The following is a 17652-nucleotide window of genomic DNA, read 5'->3' as shown; positions in this document are numbered from 1 at the left end:
ACCTTTATTCACAGGGAGATTGAGCATTATACGAGACAACCTCTGTCTCCTGACCAGTTTGATGAGGATTTTGATCGTCCACCCCCACGAAGTTCACCATGCCTTCCCAAACTTGAGACCCATGTCATGTCAACCCATGATCGGTGGGATATTCTTCTTAATGATGCATTTGCCATCACCCTCAATCACCAGTTAACTTTGTTTTGGTCCCTGGTTCCTCAGACTTTGGCTATAGGTGCCTTCATCCAGGATTGGTTGAACAAGTTTCTTTATGTTTATCCTCTTATCCGATTACTTCATTGGGTAGTGCCTCCCTCATCCATACCACTTTGTACAAAGCCCTTCTGATTGCTCCTTACTGGCTTGCTCGACTGTGGTTTCCTTGATTACTCCAGCTACAGTTGTTTCCTCCCATCCCTTTTCCTCTATTCCCCAACTTTCTTCATGAACTCCAATCACCCATTCTGCATCCTGCATTTCCTCTATTCCCCAACTTTCTTCATGAACTCCAATCACCTATTCTGCATCCTGCACTTCAAGTCCTTCATCTTCACATCTGGCTTTTGTCCAGTCCCAGGTGAGGAGATCTGGTTTCTCACATCAGGTGGCATCTCATTTAGTTCATTCCGTTCATCCTTCATCCATGGCTGTGTATCATATCAGTGGAAATGGAAAGTTTTTTGCACCTGGGCGCTGACTTGGGGTATCCAAGCTTCTCGTCCTACAGTTGTTGGTATCTCAGAGTTTGTTATGTGGCATTTTGATAAAGGGTCTTCAGTCTTCTTGATATTGGGTTATTGGGTAGCTCTATCCCATGCTTTTCATTTTTTCCTTACCGCAAGGTCTTTCTTTCCCCTGACCTTGCCATTTTGATCCATTTTTTTCCGGATCTGTTGGCCACCTAGGCATCCGTACTTCTGGAATAGTACAATAACGTGATACTCCATTCCCTTACTTTAACTCTATTTGAGCCCATTTCCTCATGCTCTTTGTTTCACCTATCCCTTAAGGCATATTTCCTTCTCCTCTTGGCCTGCGGCCTGCATTAGTCAGATCTGTTTGCTATCAATGTCACTCACACACTGTACCACCAAACCTATCTTCTACTTTATCCAGATCGTTTCTTCCTTCTCAAGACCTTGGTAGCTCATGAGGGTAACTCCTCCTTTTTGCCCACTTCCCTTGCCTCTATTTCTCATCTCTACTCTTGTCCTGATCCCGATAGACTTCTCTGCCCATTCTCATCTCTTTATCCCATGGCAACCTTCTCAGGATCTTTTTCCCTTTACCCTTACCAATTATGTTCATTGTTTAATCCTGTTGGCTTATTCCTCCTTGTTTCCTTCCCAATGTGATTTGTTCTGTGTTACCTCTCATAAAACCCAACACCTCACCTTTTCCCTTGCTTTTCATCTTCCTTGACCTTTGGAGGAGATTCTGCAGTCCAGCATGTGGACTACATTTCAGACGTTCATCTCCCATTACTTACATCACGTCGCAGTTTCCGCTTTCTTGGAGTAGAGTATCGCCTACCACCTGTGGCTATACTTTAGACCTCTGTGCGGCTATGACACTAGGTAAGTCTTTATTAATGCTTTCTTTTCTTTCAGGGGCCCTTGCTTTGAATTGAATTTTATCTTTTGGATCCTACTCTGTGGCAAGTTGTGCCTGACAAGGTATTCTTTAATTTGAAATCTGTACTGTCAAGCCATGTTGACTTGCACTTTAGCTTCCATGGCTTTACATGCTCACCATTTAGATGGGGTGTTTCATATGATCACTGGATGGTCAATAAGCTTGTGATATTTGCTTCATAACTAAGCCCATACTGGACCGTACCACCCATGAATGGCATGGGTAAAGCAGAAGAGGATAGCTGCCCATATCTGTTATGCCTTGATTGAATCAGTCGGTATGGTCTGATTTTGAAACTAGGGTTTCATGATCACCCATTGCACTATCTCGGGTGTAGCTGTTCCTCCAGACTCTCCCCACTTTCTGCCAATGGAGTATGGAAGTCCTTACCACTTGCTAGTTCCAAGCTGCAGGGGTGGTTGACCATGGAGGTGTCTGGCTGAATGGGTTCCACATAGATGGCTATAACCATTCAGTTCAGAGTAGGGTGGGGGTGTTCTGCTGGTGTAGAAGGTGTAAAATTCTCCGGATTGAGTGACACATACCACGGAATGAGATATCTAAATGCAGTTCACCCCTACAATTGGGTGCCCTCATCATACCCTTGCATGGATGTCGGTACCCTGCTCGCTGGTTTTGGATATTGAGTGAACCAATCAACTTAAGTCCTCACAGGTTTGGGGTTGTCCACAGTCTTTCCTCGATTCTCCCTTCTGTGTAGTGGGTCACAGAGGGTATACGTGGGATGTTTTCGTTTCTGTCTTGGGCACTTCTTCGATATCTCTTGTGACAGGGTTGCTATTGACTTTTGGACATTTTGGACCAGTCTAATGGGAGTTGATTGCATGCAGTGAATTTCCCTCTGATTGTGGATTGTGGTACCAGCGAAGAGGTTTTGGATGTAGTTGACTTACTGAGTAAGGTTCACTGTACCCTAGCGATTGTACACCCTGGGGCTAATCCTCCATTATTCACTTTCGTTCTGTGGGATTGAGTTTTTATATATATCCAATTGGGATCACTTTCCTGACTTCCTCTTTTACTCAGATGTGCTCCCTTCCTTTTCTGCCGTGTTTATTCCTAGATGTTCGTGGCGAAGAGATACCTGGTTCAGAAGCGGTGCGATGCCCCTTCTCAGATTACATGTTCTTTTTATCTTATCTACAAAAGTATCCTTCAGACACTTTTAGGGGTTATTTTTTTTAATTGTCTTTAAGTTTATGTTGTGTTAGGTAATTACAAGTGAGGGTTTTAATGTGTAGATGTGGTTCTTTTCCTCTTCTCATGTATCATGTTCTATATATTTCTTATGTTTCTATCTCCTTCATTTGCTAGATTTCCTGCTGTTTAGTCAGTATGAAACAAGTTTAACTTTGATCAAGTAAGGTTGGGTTAGTTAGGAGTTGTTAGTTTCAATTTGTGTTTAAAAAAAACAAACTGTATCCACAGAATTTGATTTAGTGTATAATTTAACCTAGAGTTATGTGGCATCATTTTTAATGTGATATGTTTGTTCTTATTGGGTGAACAGTTTATATAGGAGAGTTATCTGTTGAGAACAGTTTGATGCTACATAAGGAAGTGATATTTTAAACTGATTTATTTGTTGCAACATTAGTACTTATAAGTTTGTAAATGTGGTTCGTAGTAGTATAAATTGACATTGTTTTAGTTAAACTTGGTCTTTCTTTCACTCTCCTATTATGCTCTACTTGTCACATTTTCTTTCAACCACCAGCCTCAATATCTGGCTTGTTGCAGTGGCTCTCTGATTTGGCCAATGGAAAGATATTGCAATTCTGTTTAGTTACATGAGCTTTACAACAAGTTTATTATAATGAAGGACTACTAAAAGTAAGGTAGTTGCTCAAAACCTAGTAATATACAAGTAAATTAACATTAATAAAACAGTTTTACTGTGCTGATAATTTATGTAGAAAAAGTTTTTTATTTAAAATACATTATGTGAAATGAATTTAATAATAATGAACGTATTATTTAATTGAATATTATTTTCTAATACGTTCTGCAATGTTAACTGTTTTTTAAAATGATGTAATTGGTTTTATAGTATTTTGTGGGGAATATCTTATCTATAAATTAACTTAAAGAAGTGTATATAAATTAATTGAGACTATTTTTTGTGGTGTATAGGCAGAAGAACAATTGACTTCCATCAACCTTCTTGAGCTAGCAGCCAAGCTAAATAATACTGCTGAAATTTTACCGTCATCTCAATTAGAAGTAAGTTTTTAGATAACTGTTGGTTTTACTCAATTATAAATATGCTGTTTTAGTTTTTATGAGGAAGGAAACTTTTTGATATCCTGGTGTTTTCAAAATCACTTTCTGATAGAGAAAATACTTCCTATAGGTTTGTTGTTTTCTGTTTTGGCAAAGTATTATTAAAGAAATATTCTAGGGTGCAGTAATCTATTTAATAATTCTAATGAATGATTTGTTAGTAATATCACTGTTTGTCATCTAAATTTTTGTGAAACATGCTGGAATTTAAGAGATGAAAACAAAGTTAATATTATGACATTTCTTTAGCTTACTATTATTTTCTTAAAGTTTTTTTTTATCTTTTTTTTTCTTTAACTGTTTCTGGGCTAGTGAACACCTTTCAGGTGTCCAGTGCACAACTGCATATAAAATTTCAAACTTTAAGTAAAAATAACAATTCTATTTCAAAAATGTTTTCTTCAAAAATATTGAAGAATTCATATTTTATTCTTAACAGTAATGTAATTAGCAAAGAAAAATCAAAACAGTGTTCAGACACTCACTTCTATACATCTTTTAGGATTCTTTTTTTTTCTTTACTTTTTCTGCTCATCATAAAACGTAGGTTTATATTTGAATAGAAACATGTGTCCCTTGAGAATATAATTAATGAATATCAAGCACATTGAAACTGATTGAATATATAAAATGGGATATTCTGATCAACATTAAAAAAAATTAATTATAAAATAAAGGATGTATTGTTAAAATTCTTTTTCAAAATATTGTCACAAAATATTTTGAAAATTTCACAGCATAAAAAAATTATAGAAAAACTATATCAAATTATATGAATTTTGTTAAAGCAGGAACTAGATACTATGTAGTTAATTTTTGTAGGTTTCATGCAATTTGGTTAAGTATTTTTACTATAAGAAGGTAAAAGTCAGGGGATATCAGCGACCAGTCCAGAAAGGTTTAAAAATTGAGATTCAAAACCCTAAGGAATAAAAAATATATAAATTTTTTCATACTAGCCATTTAAAAAAAAACACATTGGTGATGTAAGGGAATGATGTAATCCAATATGCCAGAATGCATCTATATACAAAGAGGTGATAAACCTACCCTATGCAAAGTAACTGTTAAAATATGTACTATGTCATTCTAATGTATTTTTTGACTAAAATATTATGAATATAAATTAACACTGATATTTCATCTATTATTTCATTTGGTCTTGAATTTTTTGGGGTATTAGAGAAAAGTTAGTTTTGAAAAGGAGAAAAAAAATATGTGATATGTATATCATTAACAAGAGGGATATATTTGGAAATATGTTTTGTAATTTATTAAGTAAATTATACAAAAAGCCTTTTTTTTTAATTAACCATGAAAATGATAAACTAAGCATTTAGAATACTAGATTATTAGATTTACTATTTGAAATACATTTTATGTGGTTTATTGTAGTTTAATGAGTGTAATTCTTACATGGCGACAAAAATCTTATTTATATTCACACTTTTATATTCTTTCTAGCCAGACTTTGGATTTCGATCTGATTTACTCTGGTGTTTGATCTGGCAGTAAAACTGATATATATTGAAATTGCAGCTTTAAGCTAGTTATGGGGTATGATTTGTTAAGTAGTGTAATATTTTATGTTTCAATAATTGTTGTGTTCCATATCTTCATATCTTTATGCATTAGTTGGCTGCTAAATTGAGAAATAGTGCTCTGCAGCTAGAAAGTTATCATCTGAGGTTGGTTATTTCCATCAGATCCTCCTTGGTAAGTTAAAAACATTAATGTTATCATCCAGAAAATTTGCTTGAACAGAAAGAATCTGGTGTATGCAATATTAGGCTTAATAGTTATTATATTTTTAAGTAAGTAGAATCCTGTAATTTCAGAATTGGTAAACCAATAAGGCTTAAATTGTTGTCAGATATAAGATAATTAATCAGAAATTAGAACTATATCCTTTCTTGTCAGACAGAGCAGTTCATAAGAGTTAAAAAAAATACAAATAATATTTTCTACCCTTATTAGCTCCAGATGTTTAGAATGACATTTTTTTCTGGGATTGTGTCACTGTACAATTGGTGTTAATTGTTGGGCATGGTAGAAATGACCTGGTTGGTGGGATCACTTCAGTACTTTCACGTTACAGTTTGGAGAAGGGTGCCACTTCTCATTTCATCACATTTTACTGTACTTTATTCATCACAAAGGATTACTATATCTTTTGTTTTATTAAAATAAGCTTGACTTCTTAAACAGTTCACAATTTTGTTTAGTATGAATCTCATTTATTGTTGAATTGGCACTTCCGATTTTAATTTTTCACTAGCACAGATTCTTTGGTATAGGTAGTACAGCATTATGTAGTTTTAGTATATTTTAAAGAAGTGCTAACTGTGAATGTATTTTGAAAAGAAGTTTATTGCAAAGCTATTGTTTTTGGATTTGTCTTTGGGCTTAAAATGATGCTAAAGTAGAAGTGTGTATTTGTTTCATAAACATTAGTCAAATAGAACACACATATATAGTGAAGGTAAAAATAAATTTGTTTCAAAATACTTACCAGAATAAATAAATAAATAAAACAAACTCCTTAATCTGATGAGCCATGACAGTAAGATTTCAAATAGTTTATCATATCAATTTTAATGAACTCATTCTGAGTTTTTAGTGAGAAGAACTTAATCAACCAAGTGTTCTTTAAATTTTATTAATGCATAAGTTTTTTTTGGGATCCAATGTGATGGTTTCTGTCAGCTTCTATGTTTTTATATCATGAAAGCAACTACTTAAATTAGCTTAGGTTAAAAAAAACAAGTTCACATAAAACTGTAACTGGAATAGGTAAAGTCCCTTAATTTCTTAACCTGTTGATTAGAATTTTTGTTTCTTCAGTGGTCATCTTGAGCAGACAAAGAGCAGTTGAAATGCTGTTAATGCATTTTTCTTTAGTACTTACAACTTTTATAGGACCAGTTAAGAGTGAAATCTTAGAAATGATCTTTTTTTTATTTTGTGTTCATTAATTCCTGCATAAGCCTTTAGAACATATGATTTCAACAATGTTAATGGGATATTTGAATTCCTTCTTAAATAAAATAAGGATCTTTGAAAGATAATGAGTTCAGCTATCATTTTCTTATTGTTAAGGTTTTTGTTCTCTATGTAGAATAAACTCAAAAATGTTGCTGAACATATTCAGAAAGCTTCTGAATTTCATGGAAAGAAACTTAAGGTAAGTTGTAGAAGTTGGATAAGAATATGTTTTATCTGTTATTTATTTTAATGTATTTACTGAAATTAAAACTTACTCAAAAGGGTTTGTAGGAAAGAATCAGGTTTTTAAGGCCCATATCAGAAAGTATACATAGTTGTAAACCTCAAAAGTAATATTTTTCTTAAGTTCAGTCTGTATGAAAAACTTTTTACTGTATTAACTTGCATGATTGTCTAAGATTGTTGTATTATTTTATAACCACAATAATTAATGCTTATTCACATGATCTTTAGTTCAGAAGCTCCAGCAAATTTAGTTGACTACTTTACTATGTATGCAGACTTGTAAAACACATCTTCTGGTAGGATCTAGTAAGACAGTTAGTGTTGATTTAATGCCTGCAGATGTTATTTGTAAGGTGAAATAAAAATAACAAGAATTTTATTTGTGAACATTATAATTTTATTGAATATACTTTTAATTGGAAAAACAGTCTTTTATGTATATACCTAAAATTACTGCTGTAAGTCTCGCATATTTGTATACAAGAATGTTGAGGAGTAACTATTGTGCTTCTACATTTTGTTATCTATACAGATCAATCTGTTTCTATGTGTGATATATTTGTGTTTAAACATTTTCTATAATCTTATATATATATATATATATAAGATTATGGATTATCTCATTGTTGTATGTAAACTTTTCAACAACTTTGTGGTTAATGGTTTGCATGCTTTTAAGAAAATTTGGTAGATATATTATCTTAGGAGCAAATAGGTTCACACCTCAGGAAGAGTTATTATCACAACTTTTCCCTTTGTGAAATCAACTAAGCAACTGTTCACCAGTTTGAATAGTGAATGTCTAAAATTAATAATTCATGCGAACTTGATGTGATATACTTCCTCTTACTTAAACTTAATCTCAGTAGTTTCTCAAGAACATTTAAATGCTGAAATGTAATAGTTTCTGTAATGTCCATTGCCTTGCCATGTAGGATTTGCTGTTATCCATGCATCTGAAGAAATGTTTAAATTGCCATTTAAAAATTTTTTGTACAAGTTTTTAAGCTAGATTTTGGCTGTTGTCATGTCTATTTGTTCATCAGCATATCCCTTTTGTTATATTGGTAAAAACAGTAGTACTTTTATTATAGGATGTTATAATTGAATTACTGGAAAAAGCACAATGGGCACAGAAATTTATCCAGACAAAAGGAAAAGAAGAACTTAAAAAGGTATACTACTGATGATTTTAATAACTAGGTACAAAACTTGTGCTAGAAGTAACTTTAGATGATGTTATAGTGTTTAATAAGGTTGACGAAGGAGCAATGGCTTTTGTATAAAAATAAAGTTGAAAGTATTTGAGCAGTGTACCATACATTTGTAGAAAATTGTTTTGTTAGGTTTTGTACAGTAGTAGTGTAGTAATCTCTAACTGCTGTTTTGGCTAGTATAATCCAGTTTAGGACATAAATAGTTAGTATGTATTCAGATTACACAATTTGTACTAATTTATCTATATATAAGCATGAATGTGCCTCCCTCTCTGTGGGTTTGTTCTTTATGCACGGCCACGTCTTTAAAGCTACAAACTCCAAACTTGGGGTACAATTACAACTGTAACATGGGCTATTTGGTAATTTGTGATCAGGAGGGCTATTATTTACATTTTTTCTCTGTGTGAGAACTTCTTCTAATCATTCTACCCGTGATCAATTATGTGTTAAAATGATTTAAAAACTTTGTGGAGTCTTTATTTATGCTCTTTCCTTTCCTCTTTCTTTTTCTACACATATATGTCTACTCTCTAATTCCCCTTAACTGAAAAAGGCTGATGTTTTCTCTTGAACATGTGCACACATTCCCTCAACTAAATAGGCTTATTTCAACCATGTCTTTTGTTTTACTTGCATGTACTCACAAGAATTAGCTATATGATGACTTCACAAAAATGTTTGGTATTGGCAAATTTTCATTTACATTTTGTTGTAACGAAAAGAGAATAAAAAATTATTCATTAAATTGAATGATAATAAAGTCAGAATACACTGAAAACGACACTTCACCAAGTAGCAGAAATCAGTATACCAAAAGGTAGGGAATTTTGTTTTGGAAACTTAAAATGTCATACAAAGCACATGCAAGAATCAGGAGCAATCTACCTGGTTTTACTTTGTTTAAAATAGCTTTATTAAATTCTTGTTGTTATTTTTTTAAACTTTAATCAAGATATTTAGTTAGGTAAACAATTGATTTAGATTTTTTTGCAAAAAAAAAAATCACTTAATATGGTTGATTTCATCAAAACAGCTCAGGATATTTAAAACCATTTTCATCCCAGCAATGCTTGGGTACTCTGGTTGTTATTTATGTAAAGCTGCTTTTGACAATATTATATATTTTTTCGTCAATTCATAACTATGTTTGTAGGCAACTGGTAATAACTAACCTGTCTAAAATAATTCCATCCATTCCTTCTCAGATGTCAAAATTGAGCTACATTACATTTCATATATCCTAATTTAATTCAAATTGTTCTATAATTATAGACTACATGAGAGTACATAGGTATTTCAACTTTACATCACACAAAACCTTTAAATAAAATACCAAAAATTATATCAAAAGGTTTTATCTTTTAATTTTAAGATATTACAGTTCATGATTGAATAGTTTAAAAATATTAAATTTTTCCAATTATGAAAGTCCTAAAGTCCAATTTTCCAAAACATGTATGTACTTCATTATTCCTTTTGAAAAGGAAATTGTTATGCAGTTAGTTCCCTTACAAATTCAGAGCTTAAAATTTAACAGTTTATAAATGATAAGTTGACTGTTATCATGCACAATAACATCTAAATATCATTGGGCATTTTTATGTTGGTTGAATAGTTTATTCCTAAAAAATTAGGTGAGTTGTTATGGTTTGTGAGATGTTTACATTTTCTGTAATAATATACTCATATTTTTACTGGGAGGAGGAAATCCACCAACTTGAGTTTAAATGGTAGAAGTCTTTATTTGAAGTTATTTGAGTGTCTAACTGATGCAGTTAATAATTAGGCTTAGAGGTTGTGTTAGATCAAGTATCATTTGTATTATTTTATAAGCAATCAGTCAAATATGTTTTTATAAAATATTATATAAATGTTTTCAATGTCATATAAACACTTGTATGATTTATGTTTCTAGCACTTTTATTACGAGTCTTATCAAGACTAGTTCATTTTAAGTTAATACCTGGAATAGGTATGTTAATAAAAACTATTAAGCTGTGTCATATGTATTTGATGTAATTTTCCCCATACTTCTGTGAAAGTTAGGATTAAATTGATAAGGATTAAAAGTTTATGTTTAAAAATTTTTACTAAACACATAAATTGAATTAATTATAATTATTAGTTGTTTTCTGCAAAATATTAAACTTTAATTGAAAATAATAATATTTCTAGTTTCTTCATTTTATGCCTTCAGATAAATGTTTTTCACACTTAAACTAGGGGATCTGTCAGTTGCTTGCTACGAGAAAATCAATACAAGGAATGCTATGTGGTATGTAAAGCTATAATATAGGAGCTGTATTTAATACAAAATTCTGATCCTGTAATGATAAAGGCATTTGTTTCAAATATCTCATTATGTATTGTTCATGCATCATTTAAATTTTGTCAATTCTGATTGATTTGTAGTTTAAACTTCATCATTTGTTCTGTTTGGTAGCTTGGGAAGGAGTTTGTGTCAGAATTTACTGAGCTCATAGATCAGTATGCTGCCCATGTGAAACAACAGGTAGGTTATATGAACATCTTTTTCAATTGATGAAACTTATTAGTACAATTTTAAAGGGTCTGTTAAGATTTACTTTCCTCTTTTTTTTTTTCAAAGTTAATGAGAAGTGTTTCAGTTTAGGACTGTGTTTGTGTGTGCATGCAAGCATATTTCATGAAGAAAATATATGCAAACATCACTTAATTTAATAGATTTGTTTTGGTTAATACTATGACTGAACAGCTAGACAAAACGTTAACTGATAGTGTGTAAACATGATAACAGCTTTAGAGATGGAAATGTTTTAGAGCATATAACAAATAAAGAGGAGGCAAAAAGCTATTAATGTACTATTGATATAAACTCATTTTCATTCCAATTAGGAATTATGGGTTAAATTATTGTCTTGTGATATCATAAAATTTAATATTATTGCTGTATTGTTTAGTAATGAACTATTAGAGATGCCTTCTACTTATTTATATTTTAAACAGTGATACATAGTAAGAAATATGGCAAACAATAAGCAGCAGAGTGTCTGTTGTTCACAATGTCAAACTAAGATTTTCCCTAAATTTATTACTTCATAAGAAAATTTGGTGGTAAGTAGCTTCCTTGATTATGTTTTTGTCATAAAATATTTCTACAGTTTTATTGGTCATGTGTATCTGCTGTGAATGAAACATGTTACATTATAAGCATTATCGTATATATATATATATTTCATAATTTTTACACATACACATTTATCTTGATTCATTTTTGTTTTAAACTAGTAAAGGATAGATCAATTAATGTTATTTAAAAAATTATATTTAAAATGTTAGTTATTAAAAGTAACCTATCGGACATTATACATTTAAATATATTCCCCTCATGCATTTTGTCACCAATTGTTAATGGAAGCAGAAATTAGAACCACCTTGTACTACTCAAGGGAATGAGTTATCACAGAGACTGATACTAGCTATTTTGTCCACAGGCAAATTTTTCTCAGTTACTTTAGAAATTACTCGATAATGTTAGTCACATTGAGAGAAATAATGAAACAAACAATTCACAAGTTATGTGCTCTCAATGGATATAACTAATTAGCTAAGAAAGAGAGAAAAAAAAGTACTTTTACAAGTATAACATCAGCACAAATTACATCGTTTGAACACAATAATTGTTTGCCATTGATGAAAGTGGCAGCTGTTGTTTGTTACCACGAACATTTTATTTTGTGTTACTACATATAATTATATTTCTACACTATTTGTGCTTATATTTATCAAACATCTGAAATCTTTAAAGGTTCACCACTGTTTTGAATAATGGCTGCATAAACTTTGTGAATACACATGTTTAGTGTTACTGACAAAAAAAAAAAAACTTGCAAAGTAGCATAAGAAATTATGATACTTGATAATGTAGTGTAGGTTAGTTGACACAAAAATATTGTAATCAAGGATAATGGTAAAAGCTGCGGTTGAGGCAGAAGGTCAAAGACATTGTTATACATAAAGAATGAATTTTTTTCTGTTAGTCACAAGAAACTTCAAATTAGGAGCTAAGTTTTTCAAAAACATTTGTTGTTGCTTTCGCTAGCTATCAATGACTTACATTAAATATAACTCACCATGCATTTAGAGAACTACCATAAAACTTAGAAGTAACATGCAAATTGCTGAAAAATGTTTCTTAATAATAAAGATAGCTGAAAGTATAGATTTGAGTTGTAGTTTGAAAACTGCTGTTTTATTAATAGTTATGTTAAGTTATTGTAATTTTCTTACAGGTAACTGAAGAGATAGGAAGATGTGGACCTGTTAGTCAAGCATATAATGCTTCCTATGTTGCTGCATGCAACAAAGTCATTCTACCTTTTGTAAGTACCTGTTCAAGGTTTAGATAATTACAAAATTTATAAATATAGTGTTTCTGATTGTAAACAGTAGTAGTATGTCTTGGATATCATTTGGAAGAGTGCAACATATTGCTTGTAACATATTTGAGGAGAAATATATACAGTATTTTATATAACAGTATGTCAGAGTTTTACATGTAAGTGTGTGGGATGATGATTCTTCTACAGTAGGTGACTGCGACTTGTTGGCGATAAATTTGACAATAAACGGACAGCACACACTCCACCTCCACTTGTTTGAACATAATATATTTAAAACAAGTCAAATGTATTTAAAAAACTCTTTTCACTATGGAATATCACAATTGTATTTCAGACTCTAAATAGTTCTCTCTTTCTTGTCAAAAGTCCTCTTAGGCTGATTCAATTACTTTAAAATCCAATTGAAAAGACAAATTATTTTTCTCTAAACAGTTTTGTATACCCAGCACAGTTGCATATAACATTTGCAATTACTTGTGCATATATCATTAGCAGACTTTTGAAGCCAGCTATGTTTAAAAGATGTTTTGATTTATAGCACTGTCATTTTCAAAATTGTTAATCTTGTTAAATATTTGGTTTTAACCATCAAGCAAATGAAAACAGTATTTTAAACAACTTGGTTTTATTTTTTCCCTCTTTGTCTTCCAGAATGGTTTTTGGGCCAGCTTGGGTTGGTGTAGTTTACTGTGTATTCCTTGTATCTTTATTGCTGTAACACTTTCTGTCTTATATAGAAGAATTGATCCATATCCTGGTCCTTTAGTGGATTCGTAAGTACCTTTTATTTTCTACAAATATTATAGCTATAGCTCCTAGGTTTCAAAATTTCTGCCACTCGGAGAGTTAACAACTTTTCAAAGAAATTGACTATTAAAATAAGCAGTAAAAAATATCTTATTCTCTTTAAATTTTCAAAATTAACAGAGTTTATAGAAAAAGTTCTAAAAAATAAACTAGATTAATACTAATACATGATTAATACTAGATACATGTAAGTTGTTAATTGTGGAAGATAATTATTATTATTGGGAGAAGGAAAGTGTTATACTTTTATCATCAAGCTGAAAAGCATGTGTTATTCTGGTTGTATGTTCAGACAACAGTGGTATTAATTATTCTTGTGAATTTTTATGTGAAAGTTCTGAACTCACTATATTATTTTCTTTTAATGTAATGTCCATGTGTTTCTATGTTTGACAGCTGATATCTTGTAGGTACTTTCGGAATGTTCTTATTAAATGGAGCATGTTATGTTAAATCTAACAGGAACACTTGCGTTAAATTTGTAAAATGTATTCATGATTAAATGTAAGTGAATAAAATAGATCTATTCAGTGATCGCAGATACAAAAATTTGAATTGAATGAACCTTAAGAAGAATATTTTCTGGGTTTTGTGGATATCCCAAAAGTTTTAAGGGATATTATTTTATAATCCTTTGTTTGTAATTGGAGCCTACCCTCGTTTCATGAAATTAAAAACAATTTTCACTTATTGTGCATGATTATGTAGAAGTCACTTCTAAGTATGAATGGCCCTTTTCCTTGATGCTCAAAATTTCCAAAATATTTTGCTTTCTTGAATGAAATTGTAGGTGTGGCTTTGCATAGCTTTGGTTTGAAAATTGTTTTACCACACTTAATTTTAAAAGTTTGCCTTAAGGTATGAAATATGCATGTATCTGTGTTGATTGATTATAGCACACTAAAAATTTACAATACAAGTACAACTGAGAAATGAATAAGATGTATAAAAGTCCTCTTGCACATGATTTTTATAAGAAGTGTTTTAATAACTCGTATATTAATTTAGTATCTGGTTCTACTGTATGCTGAGGAGGTTTGATGACATTATAGAATGTATTTATGCTTTTACTCATTATATATTTTGTCAAGTAGGTTTTAGAATGTTAGTATTTGTTTTAGTATGGAAGATACTAATACCGGTATGGATACAGATTGATTATCATTTATGATATAAACTAACTGCATAACATGGTTTTATGATGCAAGTTTGTAGAATGTAGGGTAAATGAGTTATATTAATTACATGATTTGTGTTCTTTTAACAATAACATTCCATTAAAGTTATTCTTTTAAATCTTTTCATATGGTATTTTCTTAAAATTAGTTTATTTTAGGTTTGTAATGTTAGATCCTGAACCTCGGTCCGAGTAGTCCGATAAGTGTTCTTGTGATATAATTGTTAATGAGATCAAATATTTGCTTTCCTTGCCAAAATTCCTATTGCTAATCAACAAGATTTTAATTGTTCCAAGAAACCAAAATGCTGACAAAAATATATATCATGTAGGATAAAGAAAACATTTTATTAAAGTAAGGTTTTATCACCTTTAGGTGAAGATGCTTGTTTAATTTTAAAAGCATGTATGAAATTCCAAGCCTGTTGGGAAAATGTATTTTGTAAATGCTCTAAATTTGTTCACTTGGTTGTAGAATAACTTTTTTTTTACTCTTTTTAAATGAGGTTTATTGTAAAATTCAGTTCTAAATTCAATTTTAATGTTACTTAATTCTTGACATTCTTTAGCTGCTGCCAGAATCCAAATATAGCTGTTCTATCTTCAGTTGTAAACCTACAGATGTAATGGTTGAGCACCTGTTTATTAAATGAACAAATAAATGAAAAATCATGTCAAAGGTTATAAGAGAGATAAACTACATAAAAAAAAAAGTAGACCTAGACACCTATGAATGATGCAAGTTAATAGTTATGTTGAAAAATTTTATTATTTCAAAATGAAACTGCTTGACATCAAAAAAGTTTTTTTTACAGTGACCATTATTTTTTGACACTGACTATGTATAAAGAGAGTACAGATTGCATTGAAATGTTATATTGTTTCTTGGATGAGATTATTACTATGACACATTCAGAATAACTATTAGAGGAAGCCAGACTAATGCAGCAGCTAGTGGCAAGTAGCTTTGTCCACTTAAGTGAAAAACAAAAAGTGACAATATTTATGTGAAATTGTTGGCAAGCAGTCCTTGTGTAAAATTTGCTTAGGCTAAAGGCATTGAAAGATTGGAACTGTATTGACAGTCAACTTGATAAAACTGATTGAGATTTAACAAGAGTAATGAACAGACAATGTGTTTATGTATCAAGTAAGTGGAAGTTGTTTTCAGTTTGTTTAAAATCTGCAGGAACTTCAGTGTATAAGATCTAAAATTAAAGAACAGTGGTGACTAAGGATGACTGTGTCTGCATTAGGTTGACTTACAGTCATTTAAAGATTCTAGTTCATATAGTTGAAAAAAAAAGTTTTTCAAGTAATATCTTGTTTTTTAACATAAAACTGAAGTGTAAGGAAATAAGGAATACATCTCAAATTCCCAAGGTTTTAGGTCATCACTTTAGTTTTGAGATAAGCAAAAACATGGCTGTTGGGTTGGTTTCTTTTCAAGACTAACCTGGTGTTCTTCTCAACTTCTTGCTTTTCAGGGACTTTGCTTCAGATAACTATGCTGATAGGGACAATATTCCTCTAGCCAAGTAAGTGGCAGTTTACTGCATATTTCAAACTTTTCACTCGTGGTTAAAGTCACTTAAATTTTCTCTGTCTTTAGGTGTGATTTTTTTTTTCCTTGCAGAATATTCCATACCAATACCTTTGTTTCATACAAAGAGTATGGATGTACCCTGAAACTTTAATTTCCATTCCAGTTTGGGTATCTTCAAAAGAAAAAATAAGCTTTGGTACAATTCATGAAACATGAAAGGATAGTTCAATTTATCAAAACAGAAAGTTTGAAATGTTATGAAAGACAAAATAAAAATCACTATTTGTGGTGATAACTGCACCTCATCATTCATGCTATATTTAAATTTCAAGTCAGTTATAAGCTACACTTTGTTTAGCCTTTTCATGTGTATGTTTTTGGGTATGTGAGAGGCTACAGTCACCTAGAAATACATGTTGAGTAATGTAATTTAAATGTGCAGAAAAAGATACAAAAACATGCAATTTGAATTTTTATAAAGATAGATTTATTTAGGATTTCAACAATATTTTTGTACATGTTTATTATTGGCAAATGCTGTATATTTTCCACCTAAATAACCTGCTAAAGCTTTTACTAATTTTGTGTTATACACAACTGTACATGCACTCCTCACTGCTCACTGATGTTACAACATGATCTTCTGTACATATTTTTGCATGATTGTTTATGTGTGTGTGTGTGTGTGTGTCAGGATTTAAAGATATGTTCAAACAGTTTGTCTGTGGTTGTTGTTACACAACATGAAATTCTTAACTGTAAGAAAATATTTTGGAAATATTTAACATTCAAAACAGAACAAGAGTTAATGTGAACAGTTTATTTATTGGATGCTACATTGTTTACTCACACTAGATGAGAGAAAATGTTATAAGCAAGTAGCATATAAAGTCAAAGCATGATTCTGCACTTCAGGTACTTAAAACTACTTCATTTGTTAGTAAACAAAAATTGCAGTTTTCTACACATGTGGTAAGTTAGTACTCTGTTTTGGTTCAGATGCTTCAATACAAATTAAACATTCTACACATGTGGTAAGTTAGTACTTTGTTTTGGTTCAGATGCTTCATTACAAATTAAACATTCTACACACATGGTAAGTTAGTACTCTGTTTTGGTTCAGATGCTTCGTTACAAATTAAACATTCTACACACGGGGTAAGTTAGTACTCTTGTTTTGGTTCAGATGCTTCATTACAAATTAAACATTCTACACACGTGGTAAGTTAGTACTCTGTTTTGGTTCAGATGCTTCGTTACAAATTAAACATTCTACACACGGGATAAGTTAGTACTCTGTTTTGGTTCAGATGCTTCAATACAAATTAAACATTCTACACACGTGGTAAG

General features: G+C 31.2%; 1 protein-coding gene across 6 annotated transcripts in view; it reads left to right on the top strand.

Moving 5' to 3' along the window:
* The window catches only part of LOC106460655 (prominin-like protein), a 110015-nt gene that overhangs the window by 72524 nt on the left and 19839 nt on the right, over positions 1–17652 (top strand). For 5 of the 6 annotated variants that reach the window (XM_022387584.1, XM_022387595.1, XM_022387579.1 and 2 more), the window contains exons 17-24: positions 3790–3879; positions 5575–5655; positions 7058–7123; positions 8265–8345; positions 10834–10902; positions 12662–12751; positions 13424–13545; positions 16244–16294. In XM_022387584.1, coding sequence (XP_022243292.1) covers positions 3790–3879; positions 5575–5655; positions 7058–7123; positions 8265–8345; positions 10834–10902; positions 12662–12751; positions 13424–13545; positions 16244–16294 — 650 coding nt within the window. The remainder of the gene's footprint in view (positions 1–3789; positions 3880–5574; positions 5656–7057; positions 7124–8264; positions 8346–10833; positions 10903–12661; positions 12752–13423; positions 13546–16243; positions 16295–17652) is intronic. The other variant, XM_022387602.1, reaches the window with a different exon arrangement.

This window comes from Limulus polyphemus, unplaced genomic scaffold (assembly GCF_000517525.1).
Source record: "Limulus polyphemus unplaced genomic scaffold, Limulus_polyphemus-2.1.2 Scaffold34, whole genome shotgun sequence".
Taxonomy (NCBI): domain Eukaryota; kingdom Metazoa; phylum Arthropoda; class Merostomata; order Xiphosura; family Limulidae; genus Limulus; species Limulus polyphemus.
The sequence above is the reverse complement of the archived record's forward strand: the minus strand, read 5'-3'. Positions and strand labels throughout refer to the sequence as shown.